Source organism: Sciurus carolinensis, chromosome 10 (genome assembly GCF_902686445.1).
Source record: "Sciurus carolinensis chromosome 10, mSciCar1.2, whole genome shotgun sequence".
Classification (NCBI taxonomy): domain Eukaryota; kingdom Metazoa; phylum Chordata; class Mammalia; order Rodentia; family Sciuridae; genus Sciurus; species Sciurus carolinensis.
Genome location: NC_062222.1, coordinates 82,100,138 through 82,122,326, shown reverse-complemented (window position 1 = coordinate 82,122,326; position 22,189 = coordinate 82,100,138). Strand labels below are relative to the sequence as shown.

General features: G+C 35.4%; 1 protein-coding gene across 4 annotated transcripts in view; it reads right to left on the bottom strand.

The window, feature by feature from the left end:
- The window catches only part of Ankrd17 (ankyrin repeat domain 17), a 149,463-nt gene extending 127,532 nt beyond the window's left edge, over positions 1–21,931 (bottom strand). For 2 of the 4 annotated variants that reach the window (XM_047565758.1, XM_047565759.1), the window contains exon 1: positions 21,096–21,931. In XM_047565758.1, coding sequence (XP_047421714.1) covers positions 21,096–21,488 — 393 coding nt within the window. In that variant the 5' untranslated portion in view covers positions 21,489–21,931. The remainder of the gene's footprint in view (positions 1–21,095) is intronic. The other 2 variants (XM_047565762.1, XM_047565763.1) reach the window with 1 other exon arrangement.
- Positions 21,932–22,189: the final 258 nt, after the last annotated feature.

Below are 22,189 nucleotides of genomic sequence, written 5' to 3'. Positions count from 1 at the left end.
ACCAGGAGTTCCAGACCAGTTTAGGCAACATAGCAAGACTCCATTTCAAAACAAAAACAAAGCATACTGATCTCATTTGATGCATCTCTGAACTACCTCTTGGATCATCATGAGGATATCGCTCAGATCACAGCTACATTAGAAGTAATGTTACAATTTCTTTCAACTTCCCTCATAAATTTCTGATATCTAGTTATTATGAAACCTCCCACAATAAGTAATGCCATATAAGAAAACAGAAAGAGACATTTACCAGGCTTTATGTGTGTTTATCTCACTAGTATGCCTTATGAAATCAAATTTGACCCACATTTGGATCTTTTGGCCCCTTTCTTTCAATGAAGGTAACTATATTTTTGGAAGGCTAGACACCAAAGAACAGCTAACAAAAACATAACTTAACTACACAACATAATTTTATCTTTATTTTGTTTTTGTATGTTTGAGGAAACTATCCCCCCTCACACAAATTTCACAATTCCAGTAAAATGCTTAAAGTATTTCTCATAATGAAGTTACTTTAAGGTAATATATGCATATGACTTGATTTTTCAACACCCTGGCTTGCTGTGTACAATTTAAGTAGAATCACAGAATATGCAGGGGTCTTACAGAGTTTTTGCAGTCTTCATTTTCAATCCTTAAAGGCTTATAGGATTTTCTGTTTTTTAATATCAACTCTGAAAAAAATACAAATTAGAAATCTGCTTCTCAAAGATCATGTCACATCTAAAACTAAAATTTTGAAAAATATTTTACCTACATAAAGCATAAACAGGATACAAACATGACTTTTAACGTGGCACCAAAATAAGGTTCTTTCTTTCAACAAGTACTGTCTGAGGGAAAAGAAACACAATATGGCCTCAGTATAGATGGGAGAGCTAGGAACTAAGCTCAGTCTCCTCTTTAGAAGGGAAGGTACAAAGGCAATTTTAATTTCCATCTCATTTCTTCCAAGCTTCCAGAAGACAAATACTGACTCCCAGTAGCTATGGTTATCCTTGATCCAATTACTTCTACCTTAAGGACAAACCAGGTTTCTAATCACAGTCTTCAACACATGAGAGAAAAAGTCATTTTATTTAGAGGCACTAGAGAGAAGGAAGACTCAGAATTTTCCCATATTTCCAAATTTTTCGCAATTGCGTTTGTGTGGTATGTGAGAGAGTGAGTAAGTGAGGGGGTAGGGGAGAGCAAGAGACAGATAAAAAAGAAAAGTTTCTTCCTAAATTTCAGACAAGAATCAGGAATTAACATTCACATTCCAGAGTCAGTTAAGAAATAATCCTGTACCCTATATAAAAAGGCACATTTGTATTCTAATATAACTTGCTTATTTCCTAGAATTAATCTCTATATTTCCTCTTATTTCTACCTTAGTTTCTAAAAACCATATGGCCCTGAAATATATTAGGTTTACCAAGAGTACTACTGGTAGGCAGACAGGTAAATGCACCAAATCTGCCATCTTTTTAATATTGTAAGTGTGGTGCATGTACTTGGGAGTTTTTAAAAAATTACAGGGCAACAAAGCTATAACATGAATAAAAGGTCTTTTTCTTTATCTTCCTGCATCAAAATGGCAAAAATATTGTTACATTGCTATTTACTGATTGAGAGTTGAAGAAATGAGCACTGTCTTCTCCTTTGTTTTCCTCCATCTCCTAATTTTACAGATATTATTTTTATATATTAAAGGTTTATCAGACATGATACTCCATGACTATAATTAAGCCCACTTTGTTTTTCTAGACAGATTCTAAAAACTAAAGATCAATTAAGTACATTTGTAGCGTAATGATTTAAAACATCTGTCACCAAAGTCAAATATAATATCATTTATACATTACTGGTTGAAGAACTCTTCATATAGTTAAGACAAATAAAATTAGTCTTGAAGTGTCTAGCTTTCTTCAATTATTTTTGAAGAGCCAAGACTGCCACTGCAGGCACTATTCTCTATCACTCCCCACAACCACCACAACCATATCCTCTCTTATCTTTTTCATTGTAATATAGTATTTCAAATACGTTCATATAGGGTAGAAAAAAATGTACTTGTCCTCATATGTCAGTGTGGTTGGGCATAGGAATTTTAAGTCCAAATCTATTTTCCCTTGAACAAAAGACTCACCATTCTATCTTTAAACATTCAATGTGGCTGCCAAGAACTCAGATTACTTGATTTTCTATATTTTATTCCCTCTCCCTGTGAGTAATTTGGGAATTTTCTTTTTATCCTTATTATTCTGAAATGTTAGCTGATGTGTCTAGAAGTGGATCTTTTCTCATTCATCTTGCTTGGTACTACACAGGCTCTTCCAATCTAAAAATTCATTTTTCTCCAACTTAGGAAATTTTCTTCATTTTTAAAAATTATTCTGTTTTCCTTAGTTTCTGAGCTCTGCTTTTAAAGCTCCATATTCATGGATGTGGACACTGTGTGATGTGTTTTCCAAACCTCTTAAATTTTGTCTCAAATTTTTCCAGATTTTTTGTTTCATATACGCACAAAATTTCTCTCTTAATTACAAATCACAACTCAGTCTTGATTCATACTAAATTGGTATTCGGTCTATCCATTAATTTTTTTATAATATTCAAACCTTGTCTGTTCTTTGCCCCTTCTTCAGTGCAGCTAGATTAATCATTACAATGTGCTTTTAAATCTTAAATATCAATTGTTTTTCTTTGAAGTTTTCTTCTGAATGATATCTGAAGTCAGCTGTTCTTTTTTTCATCTTATCCTCTTCCATCCTCTTGATTCTCCTCATGTGTTTGATTATCCCTGTTTACATTGGTGAATAAAAGATTTACTTTAGAGAATACAGTGTGTAGATGTTCTCTTAAGGTTGTTCAGTTTTGTTTTTCCAAATAGTCTCTCCCTTAAATGGGAAAGCAATATTATTTAAGCAGGCAGAACACATGGATAGGAAATCAGTTAACACGGAACAGACAAAACTGCTGTTCCCTGGTGTAGCACATGCTTTAGAGGGTGTACGTCTCTCTCAGGTCGCAACAATCAGAGGAAATGCAGGCCAACTTTTTTAAGGGAACAGTTCTTAAACTTGGGGCCTGACAGCAGACATCACTGTCTAGGGCTATGTAGGCTGGAGAAGGGTCAGGAAGAAGGCTGATCCAGCACTTGGGAAAGTAATTCTTCAAAAAATTGTTGATTACTACTCAACTGTACTGTACTGTTCTTTATATTTGTTGAGTTCAGGTTGGAGCCATTCCGAGGTTCGCCTGGGAAAACCTGGGCTTACCTTGGATATCTTGGATTCCAGTTTCCTGAGATTTGTTTTCAATCCAATCTCATGAACCTTCTATCTTCTTCAAAATCTCTGGTTCTCTCATGGTACCTGTAGTGGACTATGAACTGTAATTTTACTGTTCAACATGTTTTCTCCCTATCCCCTTTTTCAAATAACATAATCCTTCTTTTCTGTGGGGAACATATTCCATATGATTTGTATAAATGATAACCTCAAAACCCAGGTCTGCCTAGAAATCCTATCCCCTTCTCCTTTGACTGACAGACATCTTTGCTAAAAATAAAGCTAATAAGAAGAAAAACCAAAAATGTTGAGAGAGAAACCATATTGATGGCATTATTCAAGTCCAGATGCATCCACACACCTATTAGATCCTCTTCCCTCCTCAAACATATGTGAGTACACATTAAGGTTATATTATAAAGTAAGGAAGTCCTTCTGTTCCTCTTTAGGGGAGTCAAATTAATGTAATATTGTCAGTTCCTCCTTTTCAGAATTATGGTTTAATTCAATCTTTAAACAATATCAGTGGGACACTATGAGGAAAAAAAGGAATATGCTGAACCCACCTATTTAAAACAAAAGTCCAGTAACTATAACATAAACATGAAGACATCAAGCTTTATAGTTTGTTAAATGTATAACAAAGAAATAGCTATACATTTTATTAAGTGGATCTTATCACCCATATACACCATCTTCAAATATCTAGGGGAAAAAAGAAACAGATATAAAAACCAATTCTCCTTTAGTTTTTTTCCTAAGTCAAGATTCCAATAGTTTCAGAAAGAAAAGGGACGGAAGGATAACTGGTAGTGATTTATAATTTTATTATCGATTAATAGGAAAACAAAATTTTTAAGAACCCTCTGAAAGATCATATGGAAAGAAACCATGAAAGAAAAATTCTGTAGCTGTTAGTGTGATTATTTGGGACAGAGATAGGAGAAAGACTATTTATTCTTTTAGGCCGATATAAAGGAGGAAAAGGCATTGAACTACTCAATGGACAAAAGATGAAATCCAGTACTCTTGACCTAGAATTTATACATGGTTCACAGACCTATGCCTCAAAAACTCTATAACCCCCTAGAATAATTTGCATAACGCAGTATGATGTAATTATGTTTTGAGGGAGAATAGGTCTATAGTTTTCAACAGAAGCTAACTGAAGTTCATAACCTATAAACAGTAAAGAAAACTATTTCTGATTGAATGGACAACTTTGTTCCAGAATTTTATTTAAGAATTAAATCCAGAGAAATATCAAAATAAGTTAACAAGTACCTTCAACGTGTAAGGTAGTATACTGTGCTGGCTGTGTAAATCACTTTTAATGGCTGTGGAGTATTCCCTTGTTAGGTATCATGACCTGTTTTCCAATTTATTTAAAATTCAATTGCATCTGATGGTTTGCCATTACAAACAATGCTGTAGTTGACTATCTTTGATGTATGTATGTATGTGTGTATATATATACATATATATATATACACACACACACAATTTTTTTTCTTCCTGAGTGTCCCTGTTGACTGCCTTATACATAAATGAGCAGATCAAACATCACCACTTCTGCACATGTTTATAATACCTAATACTGAGTAATTATAAATAACAATAGTATCTTAGTGAATGTTTACTGTTTGCTAGACACAGTTCTAATTGCTTTTATGGTTATCATCTCATTTAATCTTCACAGTCCTTTAAGGGGTTGACAATTTTATCCACAATTTGTAGTTGAAAAAAATCAATGTGAAGATGTTACTTGCTAAAGGTCAGTAAATTATGGAAATGGAATATGGTCAGTCTCACATCAAAGTCAGCTTTCTTATTCTCATGCTCCAGTGCCTCCTTACTACCTTTTATGACCTCTCTAGTGTAATTACTCAAGAAATATGTTTTCTATAAATTGCAGAACTCACTTATTCCATTTTGCATCTAGGTCTTTACAGATCTACAATAATGATATCTTAATCATGAAAAGAGTCCACAAGATACTATTAATTAAAAGAAAGTTTCATTCGGGCACAGTGGCACATACATGTAATCGCAGCAGCTCCGGAGGCTGAGGCAGGAGGATCCTGAGTTCAAAGTCAGCCTTAGCAACGGCCAAGCGCTAAGCAACTCACTGAGACCCTGTTTCTAAATAAAATACAAAATAGGGCTGGGGATGTGACTCAGTGGTTGAGTGCCCCCGAGTTCAATCCCTGGTACCAAAAAAGAAAAGAAAATTTCAGACAATATTTTTATAATGTTCCCATTTAGGCAAAATAAAAATTTGGTTATATAGATACGTATGTATAAATGTGTGTGAAAACATACAGAGGAAGGTATAGAATTACATATTCTTAAGCTTTATACATAGGATATAAAAGGAGGGATAGTTTCAACTTATTTTATATCTTCCTCTACTGTTTGAACATTTATAGTGTACATTTACTATATGATTTAATATAATAGAAAAAGATGATGTAAGATTTCTCCAAGATAAAATAAACAAATAAAAAAATGAAAAATACTACTCACAGTGTAGTATTATTGGTACGAACTTTAAAACAGGCTGGATTTAAAGAATGTTATACTATTCCCCAACGGAATTAAACTTATTTACATTAGATCTTAGTGAAGCTCCTCAATTTGTTTTAATAAATCATTCCCAGTTTATCTGAAATTTATATAAAATGAACAGTACAACAAACAAAAGAGCACTAGAAAGATATGCAAGAAAACTATAAAACATTTATAGTCTGTTGGTCCAACACTAATAGCACTGGAGGATGTTTGAGCCCAAAGATAGACTAAATAAGACTAATGACATCACCCAAGTTGGTAAGAATACTATGCAGATGCTAGTGCTGCTCTTTTTTTCTTCATAAAAGCACTTTAACTTTTTTATTAGAAATCTCTAAGAAGGAAGGAAAGAAAAGATTCCAAGTGTGTAAGGCTTAGAAATAGAAGGAAAAAAACTCCTTCCAAAAACCACTCTCTGAATCTAGGCATTGTGGCAACTTGGGAGGCTGAGGTAGGAGGATCACAAGTTTTGAGGTCAGATTCAGCAATTTAGCAAAATAAAAAGGACTGGAGATGTAGCTCAGTGTTAGAATATTCCTGGGTTTAATCCTAGTACAACAAAACGAAACAAAGACCACTGCCTGGATTAACTGAAAAATACGTAAAAATTAGCTTGTTAACCATGAAATCCTACATAGATGTTATCTGTTTATCAATAATAATAATAATCTACCAAATAATAAAGGAATTGCTTAGTACAAACAATAAATTTTACGTGGAACTTCAGCTTACACAAATGTAATACATATATAAATATACTAAGCAGATAGAATTTATTACTCTTTTGTGTAAATATATGAAATAGCATTTCAAATAGTAGGAAATGATAGACTACAAAATAGCTTAGTCAACTGATTAAGTATTTAGAAATATAAAATTAAGTTTCTAGCTTCCTTCATGTACCCATATAAATTTGAAATAAATTAGGTAAATGTTAAAATTAATTAGATAAATGTGAAAGCAATGCAAATGTCCATTAACTGATGAACAGATAAACAAAATGTGATATATGTATACAATGGAATATTATTCAGACTTAAACAGGAAGGAAATCCTGTCACATGGTACAATGTGCATGAACCTTGAGAAAATTATTTAACTCAAATAAGACAATCACAAAAAGACAAATACTGTATGATTTCCCTGTATGAGTTCCTGAAAGTAGACAAATATATAGACAATAGAATGGTGGATGCTAGGAGTAGGAGGAGGGGAAAATGTGGACTTGTTACCCAATGGGCACACAGTAATAGTGTCAGTTTTTTATGAAAAGTTCTAGGGATCTGTTGCAGAATAATTTGAACACACTTAACATTAAAGAAACATACACTTAAAAAGAGAACTTAAGTTTTAAGTTTGTCACTATTTAAAATTTTTTTATTTGTTATTTAAAAAGAGGTATGCAATAGATTGTATGTTACGTTAAAAAATTACTGAACTCTACAGCTCAAACAAAGCACTTGATCAATCTCCTTTCTTGCAATTCAGTGGCAAATGTGGTTAAAAACAGCATATAAGATTAAAAGGAAAAGGGATATGTATAAACTGCATCTGCAAAACATAAATCTTCCTAAGACTAATGTAAGAAAGAAAATATTTCTCCTAACAAATCTGAAAATCTAACATGAAGTAAATAATCTTCACAAAATATATAAATGAAAATGTTACTGATATCAAATCCAATACTGACAATATCATATAATATCAAGTATTCCAAACACGATTTAGTATTTGGTAATCTATGACTGCAATATGAACAGATTGAGGGAGCCAGGGAGAGAAATGATCATCTCAGTAGATACCAGAAATACGTGATAAAATTTATTATATTATTTCTGATAAAACTTAGTGAGCTAAGAGAAAAGATACACTAAATTGATTAAAAGAAATACTAAATTTAACAGTGGCACAACAGTAGTCCCATTAAAATATAGGAAAGACAAGGATAGGCTTCAGTGACATTCAACATCAAATAAGAGAAAAAACACATAGGGTATCAGTATCAAAAAATACAAAGTAATTCACTGTAATCAATGAGTTTAGTCATAAAATTCAACAGCATCAACTGCCTTAATATAAAAAAAAATCAGTTTAGCGGCTAGACACAAGAACAAAATATCAAAATCAATAGGATCCTACACAAACAATAACTAATTAGAACACGTAAGGAAGAGAAGACAATTCAAGATACCAATTAAGACTACGAAATAATCTGAAATAAACTTATACAAAACTATAAAATCTTAGTAAAGAGAGGTGACAGGCCTGAAAAAATACAAGAGGCATGCCATATTTCTGGATGAGACTATTCAGTATTACACATCTTGTCCCCCAATTAATCCAAATTGTAATTATATCTTACCAAAATATAAATCTGGATATTTTATGGCAATTTACAAAGTATGATTCAAAAGCACCTCTAACAAGTTAAATGCACAATATCCAAAACTCCCGACAAACAATATAAATAAGACAGATCTTCTAAGACATCAAAGTATGCTACTGTACCATGATGAATCGTAAGAAATCACAAACATTGGATGACTTCTGACTTATTAAAAAAGCAATTTCATAAGTTTCAACAAATAATAAGTGAAACTGATGCAGACATAAAAATAAACAAAAGAATGTTAGGAATTTGAGGATGTTAAAACACTCAAATTTCTCCACCTCACACCCTTCCACATACACAAACCCCTTTCTAAGTAGTTAAGAAACAGACTTCAGTGAGTCCACTAAAGTATTTAATACCAACAAAGTTTGAACAAAAATTAGCAGGTGTTCTTTTTCTCACCCCAGTTCATCTTACCCAGTTTCAGACAAAAACTGAAAGTGAGGTAGAAGAGGAGGTATAGAGGGCTAAGTTTTCTCCAACAATCCTAGAGAGAGAAGGATACCTGCTTTAAAAGACAAGAAAAAAACAAAACAACAGAAAAATATCCTAGACAGTAAAATCAAACACTAAGCCAGAAAGTCTTTATGTTCTTAACAGAAAGGTCAGTGTAACAAGAAGATAGTGAATGAAAAGGATACAAAAGGAGACTAGAACAATAGAAGCAGTAATAAAAAGTCTTGAGGGCCAAGTTAAAAGTTTAGATTTTATCCTATGAGCAATGAAAAGTCAAATAACGATTCACATTTCAGAAAGATTCGTCTAGTTCTGGCATGAAGACTGGATTTGTCTAGTTCTGGCATGAAGACTAAGTATGGGGAAGTGAGAGAACCAGAAGACCAAATTTGACCAAATCAAAGGAAGGTAACAGTCAGTGCTAGGGTAATGGTAACAAATGGATGGAAGTGTAAAACTTCAGGGTATACCTTGGAGGTCTTAAATACGATATTCTTTCACTTCCTATTATCCCAACATAGCTTTTTAGCAACAGAACCCTCTTTCTTTAGGAAACCATTCTACAAGGTGTAGGTAGGAATGACCTCTCCTAGTTCACTTCCTACCTAGGATACAAAAACATGATATAGTCTTGAACAAAATATCTTTTTCCTTAATGACTATATGGTTCAAGAATGGAAACATAACCAACCTTAGGCCAACAAGATTATTTCTGGAACCAGGAATGACTTATTCTCTTGTACTGTTAACCACAAAGACAATGTAATCCTAGAATTATGTAAGACATTGATTATCCCCCAATATCTACACCCCTTCTTTTGGTAAAAGACTACTTCTGTATATGTTTTACCTGAGTGCACCACCATGCAGCAAGAGCTAAGTCCTAGGTGTGGTTGTGTAACAAAGTTCTGGTTAATGGGATAAAATGGAAGTGATGTTTGCAACTCCTCAGCGAAGTCCTTAAAAAGGAAACTGTGCTCACCTGTTTCTTATTTTTCATGGGCTGTTTACTAAGGTTGTCATAAAATACCACAGACTAGGTGTCTTAAACAACAAACTTTCATTTTCTCACAGTTCTGGAGGCTAGAAGTCCAAGATCAGGGTATTTACAGATATGTTTTTTCCTGAAGCCTCTTTTCTTAGCTTGCAGATGGGCACCTTCTTCCTGTATCCTCACACAGCCTTTTGTGTGTATGTATCATTGGAGTCTCCTTCTGTGTCCAAATTTCTACTTGTTATAAGGAAACCAGTCAAATTGGATTAGGGCCTACCCATGTAACCTGATTTAACTTTAATTACCTTTTTAAAGACCTGATCTCCAAACACAGTCACATTCTGAGGTAGTTCATGAATACTACAGTACACAATTCAGCCCATAACAAGCTAGAACATGGATGTAGTGCTGGTCAACCAGGTTAAACTTCGTAGATGAAATGAAGTCAACACCCAAGGTAACACTTGGGTGTTATGAAACACTATGAAACACTATGATGATGGATGGAAATGTTCTAAATCCACACTTTCTAATATGACAGATGCTAGCCATATTACTATTTAAATTTAAATTGACAATTCAGATTCTCAAATGCACTAGCCACATTTTAAGGGTTCAGAAGTCACAAGTGGCTGGTGTCTACTAGACAGCACACTTTAAGGGAGAGAGTGGTCATAAGACATGAGGAACTCAGATCCATGAATGAACTTCAGTACTATGCCTGGAATATCAAAAAAAGAGAGAAAAATACTTGTCTCCTATCTGAACCACATGTGTTTTAGAGTCTTTTTGCTCAAACAATTCAACTAATACCTTAAATAATACAGTAAATTAGAAGTGAGGTGTTACCATAACAAACTCCTAAAAACTCTTGATACAACTTATAGAACAGGTATCAAGAAAATGAATCTCAAGCTGGAGAGCTAGTGACCCATGTTATACAGTTCCAAAATATTTAGTAAACTCCTGACTACAATAACAGGGAGGACATATCATGTCCACGAAGTCTACAGCTCTGAGAAAAAAGTCAGATAGAGAAACTGACTTATTTTTTGTGTGCTGGAATATTGGTTAAAAATCAATCCAGTTACAAATAAGGTAGTTTCCAAGTAAAAGTGGACATGAGAAAGCAAGACTAAGAGAAGCTCAACCTACTGAGAGTTCAGTTAACTTGGATCTCTTTAGGCTAGAAAAGGCAACTGTTTCTGTGTTCTGAATATTCTATGTGACAGCTAGGGTTCTTTACAAGATAGCAGCTAAACTATGAAAAAAGAAGGAAGGGCAGCAGCTATTTGAAGCATAAAAACCTTCCCTCAGTTATTCAATTAAAAACTAATCTAGATGCAGCTGTGAATTTTACAGATGTAATTAAAGTCTCTAATCAGTTGACTGTAAATTGGGATGATCATCATCAGTGAGCCTGACTTTGTTATCTCTTAAAAGAGATCTATTCTTCCTGGCAAATATGGGGACTCCAAATAGCTAATTCTACACCTGTCTTCTCTTCACTTGATCTTCCCTTCTTGACTGTCTGTGGAGAATAGTTTCACCTATGCCCATTAGTTCATACTTGCCCACAATCTTCCCTTTCTGCCTGCCCACCTTATAGATTTCAGATTTGCTTAATCAGCCTTCACAATCACATAAGCCAACTCCTTGTAATAAATTTCTGAATGCCATTTATCAATATACAAAAATCCTCTGCTTCTCTTCTAGTTTAACCTTGACAGATACATCATCCAGAACTATTATGTTAGATGTCTTCAAGTAACCAGGAAACATGGGAGAGTGGAACCTACCTAGCACAGAGCTGAGTAAATAAATCAGCAGGCTTCAAAAACGTACAACTAAAAGAGATCTTTTACTATATAGTTACTGTCATGGTTCTGTTTTAAGAAAACAAAAATAATTTATGAAGTTTTTGAGAAGAGTTTTACCACCAAAGTAATGACCTAAAGAAACATGTGATTAAACTTAAATCCTACAGGCCCTCAATATATACCAACTGGCAGGAGGCTACAAAAGTTGTACAGTTCCTAGGGATATACTACTCTCTAATACCTACTATACTTCAGATGTGGCCAAGAAAGGTAACAAACAGGTAAAAACACCTAAAGAACAAAGCCAAGACACAGAGGGCAATTAAAAGAGCATCCCCTTCATAGAGCAAAAGAAGAAAGGAATTTGCTAAGGTGAAGTCATCATAAACTTATGCCTAAAAGAATTTCATTATTATCACGGACCAATGACTGTTGCACATTTCCTGTTCTCTTCTCTAAAGGAGCTTTTGTTATGGTTATCCCATTTCTATTCACCACTATACAATAGGTTAGGAAAGATTATAGATTATTGTACTGAATTAAAAGAAAAGGCATAATGATTAATGTATTTGACTTTCATCTTCCACTGAACTACTACTAATGAAATGAAATTTTGAATTGATTTTACTGAGAAAAGAGAGGATGTGGAGGAGGGTGTTTTGTATAAAATGCTGTATGGCCAGAAGTTTGAACCCAATGCTCAAGAAGAAAAGTTTAGATTGGAGATGTAGATCTAAGTTAGGGGAATAGATAATGGAACAAAAAACTAAATAAAATCACCCAAGTGGAGACAGAAACATGACAGGGAAAAAAAGGGGTAGGGAGACGAGGTACTAAAAAAATCAAAGAACATATACTAAGGCCATAAGAAGCAGCAAAAAGATCGGCGAAAGGCAGCTAAGGTAAGAACACAAGTGGTAGTATTACAAAAGCAAAGAAGCCAGAATTTTTAAGACGCAAGGGTTGGTCAATCACTACTGAAAAAAGTAGATTATGAATGGATACAATAACTCAATAATATAAGCAAAAAAAGAGATCCAGGTATCTCTGAGAAACAAAATACTGAAGTGTCAAAAGAAACTTTCTAAAAAATTTTACATACTGGATGAACAACGTCTCTGTAAGTCATAGAACAACAACAAAATTTACCAAAAGAAAAATACTGTCTATATTGTGAAAGAATATGAACCAAAAATATATGCAATGAATATACCATAAAATATTATACCCATAAATATAAATACCACCAGTGAATGACAGAGAAAAAGACAAACTTAGTCGAACAAAAGGTTAAGGACAAAATAAGAAAATCCAAAAGAAATCCAAATGAATGATAAACATAAAAATTCATTCACTTTTGACAGTAAATGTGAAAGTAAAAATGACAACAAAATACAATCCTTTGTTTAAAGCATTTTTTAAACAAAGAAAACTGATCATATCTAGGAGTATTCTCACAAACTGTGACATAGTATACAACTTGGGGTTGTTTATCAAATTTAGTATGTGCATATCCTCTGGCCCAGTCCAACAATTTCATTTCAGAGACCCATCCCAAAGAAATATTTTTGTATTCAAAAATAACTGTAAGAGTATATATATTTTAACATATTTGTAATAGCAACATAATAAAAACAATCTAAATGTCCACCACACAAAAGGTATAAATTATGAATATTCATGCTATGGAACATTCAGAATAAATGTGAATGTGACAATCCCACCGTACTCTCAAACACACATGCACGAACTCACGATCACATACACATACACACACACACACACACACACACACACACACACACACAAACACCAAACATATATTCTCTCATTCTTCCATGGAAAAAAAACTAGAAGATCTGATTATGGACCAAGTTGTTAACAGCATTTACTCTGAGAAAGTGGGATAAAAACCATTATTTACTACAAAATTTTTAAGTATGAATGCATTCATTAGTTTCTATAAGTAAAAGATCACTATCTGAAGACTCTCTTTGACTGACATTTGAATAATACTCAAAGAAGCTTTCGGCAAAATTCCTAAGTGACAATTCTGCTCTTCATGATAGATATAACTTCACTGATATAACTCAAGGAAAAAGAAAGAAAAGACAGATTACAGAAAATCATTACTTCTAGACAACAAAATCGTGGGTGATTTTTCTATCTTTTAGACCTTTTTAATTTTTGTCAAATTTTCTACAAATATGTATGTTTCTACAAGTATATATAATATGTAACTAAAAATGTTTAATATGAAATGCTATATTTAAATCTAATTTAAAAGATTATTTTTCTACCTTACACAGAGCTGTAATTCAATTTCCTATTTTAACAAATCTCTATCTGCAACATTCACCAAATATATTGATACAGATACCCCTTTGCTACTAGAAAATCTTCAGGGTACAATTAGAATGGATTACTCCTAAGTGTTATTTAGTTGTCAAGGAAACTTGGAAAAATGGTACATATAGATCTTACCCTAAATACCCCAAATTACTAAGTTACACAGAAAACTAATATAGACTTCCAAATAAAGTAACCATACATGATTAAAATCATCTACACAGTTTATTAGTAGTTTCATTTCAACCAGATTTAAATGTTATGAATCTAGGAAAAACATGTTTTGTACAAATCCCTAAATATCCCTAGCTGATTTTGGGAGATCTCAATAATGCTTCATAAATATAATTTTTAAATTATGCTAATAGTGGTAATTTACTCCTAAAAAAATCATATATAAAACTAAATTCTATCATTGTGCAAAATTCCCTTGGATGTAAATTTTACTAACTATAACATGTATAAATTCATTTAACTTGTACACATTTAACACATGCAATGATTTCATATAGAGCTAATTTTATCATATTCACCGGGAAGGAAATGGCTGAGACTATTAGATATTAAAAACAGCCACACACATAAGAGACACTATAAATGTTTTTCAAATAAAAGAAATAACTCCTACATTTCATCTCACACTAGTAAGAGCTCTACTAGAAACTTTGCAACAGGACTATTTTCATTATTAATTCCACATAAAAGTGAAACAGAAACAGCAAAGAGAAAGAGACAGTAATAGGGTCAAAGGAGGAACTAGAAAGAGCTCTGATAAAACATGAACAGGAAGACTCTTTTATTCTCAGGTTTTAAGCTTAGGGCGACAGTGGGAAAGGAGATCATATCCCCAAGTTAATGCACACCTATTCTAAATTCAAAATTAAATCAATCTCTCCACAGACCCCTCTGAAATATTTTTCAATCAATTGCTTTTAAACTATTTATGAGATGGATCCAGGAGGGGACATGGGTGAAGCTCCATGGTCGAGCACATATTTAGCAGGTACAAAGCCCTTGGGTTCAATCTGCAGCAGCAGCAGAGGAATTAATTTTAGGAGAGGTTCTTATCTCTTCAATGTTTGTTTTTTACTTTTCTATTCTCTTTTTTGGGAGTGGGGGTATGAAAGGTTAAATTAGACCATCTATGTCTTTAGGGAAGGCAGGAGGTTCACAAAATTCTCTGCTGGAGACATACAGCTATTAACTACTTCCATAAATATGCCACCCCTAGTCTGTACTTTCAAATAATCAAGAAATGAAAAATGAGTTTATTTTTTTTCAAAATAACACTATCTGGTATACCTCAGTATTTTCTCTGCTTTATAACTCAGATTGAGTAATTTATTAATTTGAATATTAAGTAGTAACCAATAAGAAATATAATCAGGTAAAATTTGCAGTCCTCCTCAATGGTAGATTCCATCCCTAAACCCTCCAATCATTTTTAAGTTATTCCTCTCTACACTTTCCCTTGTTTTAGTCTTCGATTTCAGGGTATAACAACCAGAAATATACATAAACTACATTGTGTAGATATATCAAAGCATTATTTAAAGTAAGAATTATGGTTTTGGTTATCTTTAGTACCTTTTTTAGCCTCGCTCTACATCATACTAACCTTTACCAAAAAAAGCATGCTGTACTTCAGACCATTTACCCAAAAAAAGCACATTTTCTAACTCCTGACTCATAAAAACAGTTTTCAAGTTATTCTCAATAATCATGTTGTCTACTTCCATCAGCACAATTCAGTATGATATATCTGCAAGCACTGAGATTTTACTACATATAATTATTTATAAAAGCACTAAGTAATATTGGTTCCCATAGGAATTCCTAAAGGACTTTCATCTTCATATTTTTCTCTTCACATCCCTTTTTTATCTCAATAGATCATGTAATATTTATGAGTTTTGTAGGATGATGGAAGATAACCTAAGTTGTACTTTTAATTATTAGGTCTATATTAGAGTTTCATAGCTTTTTTGGGGAAAATTCAATTCAAATAAAATTTTCCTTTTCAATAATTAAAATCAAATATTATCAATCATAAAATTCTACCTATATTGCTCCACAATTTCACTTCCCCTCATAACCAAAAATAGTTTCTATTAAAGAAAAAAAGTAGTTAAGCATCCTAAATCAGGAAGAATATCTTGTTTCTGGGTAGCAAATTGGTAGGACACACCTCTACCAGACAGGTAAGGTTCAAGGGTCCACCATAAATAACTACAACCAAGTACTGTTACCTTAAGATCTAGGGTTCCAAATAACTCCCACAGTAAGTGGCTAATAAAGGAATATACTTATGAAATATTCTTACTTCATACATCTGACTTCATGAAAAGTTATAAGAGGTAAGATGTGTGACATACGTAACACAGCACCACACAGGAAACATAGAGATAAAAAAGACAGGTTTCCACCTTCAGATCTGACACCCATGGCACACTAGATGTAAATTGCTTCATCAATTAAAGGGCTGAAGACTTAAAAGCACAGAGAGTTGGCGCAGAACTGGCTTATCAGAAACAACTAAGAAATCTTTAATCTACTTCTTCACAAACAGGCCTTCTCTATTACCACATTACCTTCTTAGAAGCAGTTTCCAAACTTTCAACAATCCAAATAAATTGCTGCCAGATTCCCTACTACCCCAGTTGCGAGAATAATTCAAAATAACAAGGTAGTAGGTATCTCTGGGTGTCTAATAAAAGATCTCCACACATACTATGGGACTGGTGGGGAGGAAGAAGGAAAAAAAAAAGAAATTCTTATAAGCACCTTCAACAAAATCTTGTGTTTAATTTCATGGTATTCATTCTAACCAGGATACAAGTTAAGATTCCCTATTTTAAAGAGGATTTTTTTTTTTTTTTTTTTTTTTTTTTTTTAGTTAAGAAAAGATTATTTTGAGAAGTAAAAATCTTGAAAGGCAGGGAGAAGCAATAATCCCAGGGAGGGTAGCTTTCACTATAGTTTTCATTTTGTTAATAATTGTTAACTACATATATTGGAAATATATATGTAGATGCATTTATCTATGCTTTTTTGTATTTCTTTTCCCTTTTATTTTTTTTAACGTGTTTTTTAGACCAAGGAAAGAAAGGTTTGGGGTAGCCAGTCTGTCTCTGTTGGTTATTTTGCTGCCAAAAAACACAATCCCCTACATACTATATGAACTTCTTTGAACACTATATGAAAATGTTAATAATATTAGTGATGCTGCACTCTATCATACAGCATGATAGAGCATGTGAATAAGTGAATTAATAAATAAATAAAGGAGCATGCTTTTAACTAAAAAGATCCAGGTTAAATCCTGTTCTGACACTTACTACCTTTACATGTTTTTAAAATCTAAATATATCTAGGGAGCTTAAGGCACATATCAGGCATCAACAATCAATGCCTATTTAGTTTGAACTGAAAAATGTTGAAATTCAAACATCTGCTATTCAGAGTCCCCAAGCCCAAGAAAACCAAAAATTCTATCCCTTCTCCAGGTTTCCAAAATGAACTCTGGATCCTCCCTAGGTACTAGGTGTTCACTAATAATGCTTTTGTATCAATTACTATGCTGAAGCAGGATAGGGAACAAAATAAGACAAAACTACTGCTTCAAAGATCTTAACATCTGGTTTACAAATACTGCTATATTCATTAACAAATGAAACTGGGGAACAAGCAAGCTTCTCTGGGATGGCCAATGTGGGGTTCTATGCATTCTGACATTAAAAAAACAAACAGAAGACTGGAAAATAAACTTGAAGAGAGTAATTCTGACATATTATCCTATTTCTCCTTCATTCTCAACCCTACCTCTATTATGTCTATAAACAGATTCTCCCTAGCCTTGCAAATCCTTTCAATACTAAGTCAGTACTAATTTATTTACTGGTCCACTACCTTGTCTACAGTTTCTCTCTAGGCTGGAATCCTGATCAAATCCTACTATATTTACAATTTATGCATCTTTAACAAAAGTATTACTTTTGAAAATAAAGTCCTACCTTTAAGACCAAGTCTTTCCCACTTTGAATTTTGCTTTAGAAAACACTGATGTCATTCAATTACTCAAAAATTCATTCAGTAGAAGGCAATGTTATTTTTGAAAATGAAGTATAAGTTCTTTAACATTTGCCTTGCAATATTTGAGTAAGAAATTTAATATAGTCCACTAACTTCAAAAGAAGTGCATAGTAGCTTTTATGTTGGGAAATACATTTCTCTTTTCCATGCTGGTCAGTCACCCACTAAAAGTCAATTATGCATTTTCAGTTTTTTGATCTAAAGTCTTGTGTCAAATACAAGAGGAACAGGAAATGGACAGCTCTTGGCCTTATACTTTCATTACCAGGTCTATCTGAAATATGCACATTATATAAAATGTGATTATCCTCTGTAAAATACTTTAGGGAAAATCCAATTCTCAAAAACTTACTCTAATGTTCAATAAGAATTACACTCAGGTTCTTCAACACTTAAAAAGTCTTTTATTGATTCTTCTTTCCTCCCAATTTTCCTTTTAGCAGATAAAAAGAATATTTAGCTATCATTTCTTTATAAAGAACCAGGATAATTTTGTTAAATACATGTATCCTTCACTTTTTCAAGTTAAATACTGCAAAAGTATAATCTTTCATACCTTTTTCATCTTTTGATGATTTTTACTAGGATTAGCTCAAGGATCATGTTATCCACATTAGAAAAAAAAACTTTTAAATACTATGATTCCAGCCACAAGACTTCCTAACTCCAGAAAGTTAAACTTCTGCTGACATGTCAGGAAAACAGTAATCAAAAGAAAAACATTGCACAATTCACCCATGTAGCCTAGGGTATACAATAACCATGTGGTTTACTTCCTTGCCTTGATCAAAGAATGAGGCAAGTGCAGCAACGCAAATTGTATTACCTTCTGTCTGTTCCTTTCTTATCATGTGTATGTATAGATTTTTTTTTAATGGTTGCACTTTCTTACATGTTTCTCCTGACTCATCTTCATAACAAATACAAATCAAATTGTTTACACCACTTGCAGAAGACAGTACAAAGCACACTGAAAACAAAGCAATACTCCCCTAGTCAACATATACCATTTCTATTTTCCAAGGAAAACACACCTGACCCACAAAATTAACATACCTACAAACTTATAGTCATTGATGATTTAAGAAATGATTAGAACACATTCCAATGGACAAAACTACATAGGTACACGGAGTTTGCAGCACACTATTCGAGTATCATGAACTCATTCTAAACCAGAGCTTGTTATTTTAAATCTTAATAAAATATCCCAGCTATTTTGCTCATTGCTACATAACTGGGTTAACTTTCAATTCAGTGCCTATGTTTTCAAAAAGGGTCAGAAGGAAGATACAAGGAAATAAAATTACTTCTAAGTGCACTGGTCTGAGTCCTTAAAAAACTGATTTCTATTTTTGTTGCTACCAGCTACAACCAGTTTCCTCTAAATCATTTTGTTCTCATTTATAAAATAAAGAGACTGGGATAAATTTTTTCTAAAATGTTTCTTACTTATGAGAAGAATCATAAAATGGAATAATTCTAAGTATTGAAACATATTTAAGTAGAGATAAGGATCCTATTACACTTTTCTCTTTATTGCTTCAAATGCCACCTGAACACACTATACCAAAACATCCCATTAGGCCAATATAAAATATATAAAGGCAAACCTATCCTCAGAATCCAATAGGTCACAAAACAATAGCAGGAAGTGTCCATCTTTTTAGTATACATGCTCCAACTCTACCTATATAATTTCATCCACTCTGATATTAAAAAAATAATCTGGTGTCAGGAAGTCTCAAAACACTTTTAAAAAGATATTTATTTGACTAGAACCTGTATGCAATAAATGCAATTTTTAGAAAACTGTTTTCACTAAGCTCTGTGTTTGTAGAAGAGAAAAAGTGGCAAGTGTTACTTCAAGATAATTAAGTTGGGCTGGAGTTGTGGCTTGGTGGTAGGGCACTTCCCTGGCATGTGTGAGGCCATGAGTTCAATCCTCAGCACCACATATAAATAAAGTAAAAGATACATTGACAACTAAAAAAATTTTTTTTTAAAGATAATTGTTGTTCTCTTAGAACTAAGTTGTAATCAACTTTTAAAGCTGTTTTCTTCTGCTACCTTAACTTTTTTCTCCAGATTAAGATTTCTCTAACTTCTACTTCAGGAGGAGACAAGAGAGTTATAAAAGAGCTGATAACAACTAAGGCTGACTCTTAGTTGATCAGTGTGGTATGTTGTACTGAGCTTTTGGTTTATAAGCCATTCTTTGAAGAATAAGATCCTGCAACGCCGCCTGTCTGTGGACCCAGGAAAAATTATAAACAGTTATTATGAAACCAGATCACTAGGACAAATCCAGAGGCCTTCCTATTTCAACTCACCACAACCAAGTCTGATTCCAAAGCAAATGTTTGCTGCCCCTTATTATTTGAAAAATAACAGGTCCTAGCTTAATTCTTTCCACTAAGGAAGCACCTGACGATGTATGTGTATGTATATGTAAAGATCGAATACATTTTTCATCCACTGAGTTATTATAAATGTGTATGGATATAAGATGAGTTCATCTAAAATCCTTGAGATTCAAAATGCGAAGGTTACTTCAGCAGCCACAATGGTTATGAAAAAAGCCTGCAGCACAACAGTATGGAAAAGTACAGCCTCTCACGTGTCTCTCACACAAAATACTTAACTCCAAGTCCATTTACAATCTTAGGATCCCTCCCAAACTGCTCCCCCCTACTTCACAACTGGGAGAAATCTATCAACCTCCTCCTAGGGTTCCCAGAAACACTCATCTACCTATTATCTTACTCCCGTTTTAGCTCCGCCCCCGCCTCAGAAATAAGTGGCCCTACTGGCCCCACGCAGACCACCCTTCTCCTGGGTGTGCAAACGGGGAATCTAACCAACTCCCTCCATCCCTACCATGTGAACCATCCCAGGATAACAGGCTGTTCACCAACTCTGTGGACTCTGTGGTCCTCCCACCCCCACGTGTCAACTACCCTCCCCCACATTCCCACACCTCACGATTTAGGCCGAGGAAAGAAAAGGGGCAATCGAAAGCCTAGTCCCCAAGATAGACCAACCCTGAGAAATCTGTCCCACCGCAAGTCCCCTCCCACCTTTGGCCCCTATCCTTTACGGTCCCTTCCTCCCTCCTTCCTTTGAAACCAGGCCCTTGCCTCAGAAACCTCCTCTTCCTCGTCGTCGTCGTCCTCTTCTTCCTCGCTGTTGTTGCTGCTGGTGCCGCCGCCGCCACCTCCTCCTCCACCGCCGCCTCCGCCGCCGCCGCTGTTGTCGCTGTCGCTGCTGCTTTCGCTGCTGCTGGGGGGTCGGCAAGTCCGGTTACGCTTGGCCTTGTGGTGTTGCTGCTGCGGCGGCTTCTTCTTCAGGAGCAGGTCGCAGACTCGCACCATCCCACGAGGAGACGAGGCCAAGGGAGCCCCGCTGCCGCCGCCAACGCTGCCGCCGACCTCCGCCGCCGCCGCGGGGGGGCCCGCCACCGCCGCCACCGCCGGGGGGCTCCCTTCTCCCTCAGCCGCCGCCACCGCCACCGGAACCGTCGCCTTCTCCATCCCCAGGGAAAGAGGGAGGGCGCAGGCGGGGGAGGGGCCTGGGGGCTACGCTCTACAGCGACTTCGGCCGCACCGGGGCCGACACAGCGTTTGGTGCCGCCTCCGCCGCCACCGCCTCGGTCACCTCTACTGCCGCCGCCGCCGCCGCCGCCGCCGCCGCCGCCGCCGCTCCGCCAGCTCTCACCTCGTCTCGCGATACTAAGGGCGGGGAGCCTGACGATGGGAGGGAGGGAGCGTGAGGGAGCAAGGGGGGGCCGAGGCGTAAAGGGAGACGGATGTCTGGGGACCCAGAGGAGGGCAAACTAAAAAGACGCAAAGGAAGCGTGCCCAGGGCGGCTTCCGATGGGAACGGCAGGGCAGAGCAGGGATCGCGGTTTCCGCCTGAGCGCCCGCGAGCGCCGGGATTTCTTCTCTTTCCCCGCTACTTCCCCCACGCTCAGCCCAGCAGCCCTCCCTGCTTCCTTCCTGGCTTGAGATTAGAACGCAGCCGCAGGCGGAAGCGCAAGTGACGCCATCAGCCGTCGCCTGAGCGGTAGCGCGCGGTGGCTGAAAGTCGAAAGGGAGATTTCGAGGGCCGGACCCGGGCCCGTGGGCGCGCAGTTGCGGGGCGTGAGGGCGGGCCCCCGAGTGCGAGCCGAGTGCGGAAGCGCGGTCCCCACACTTTGTTAGCTGTCGGCCGGGTCCTCCAGATCCGGAAAGTG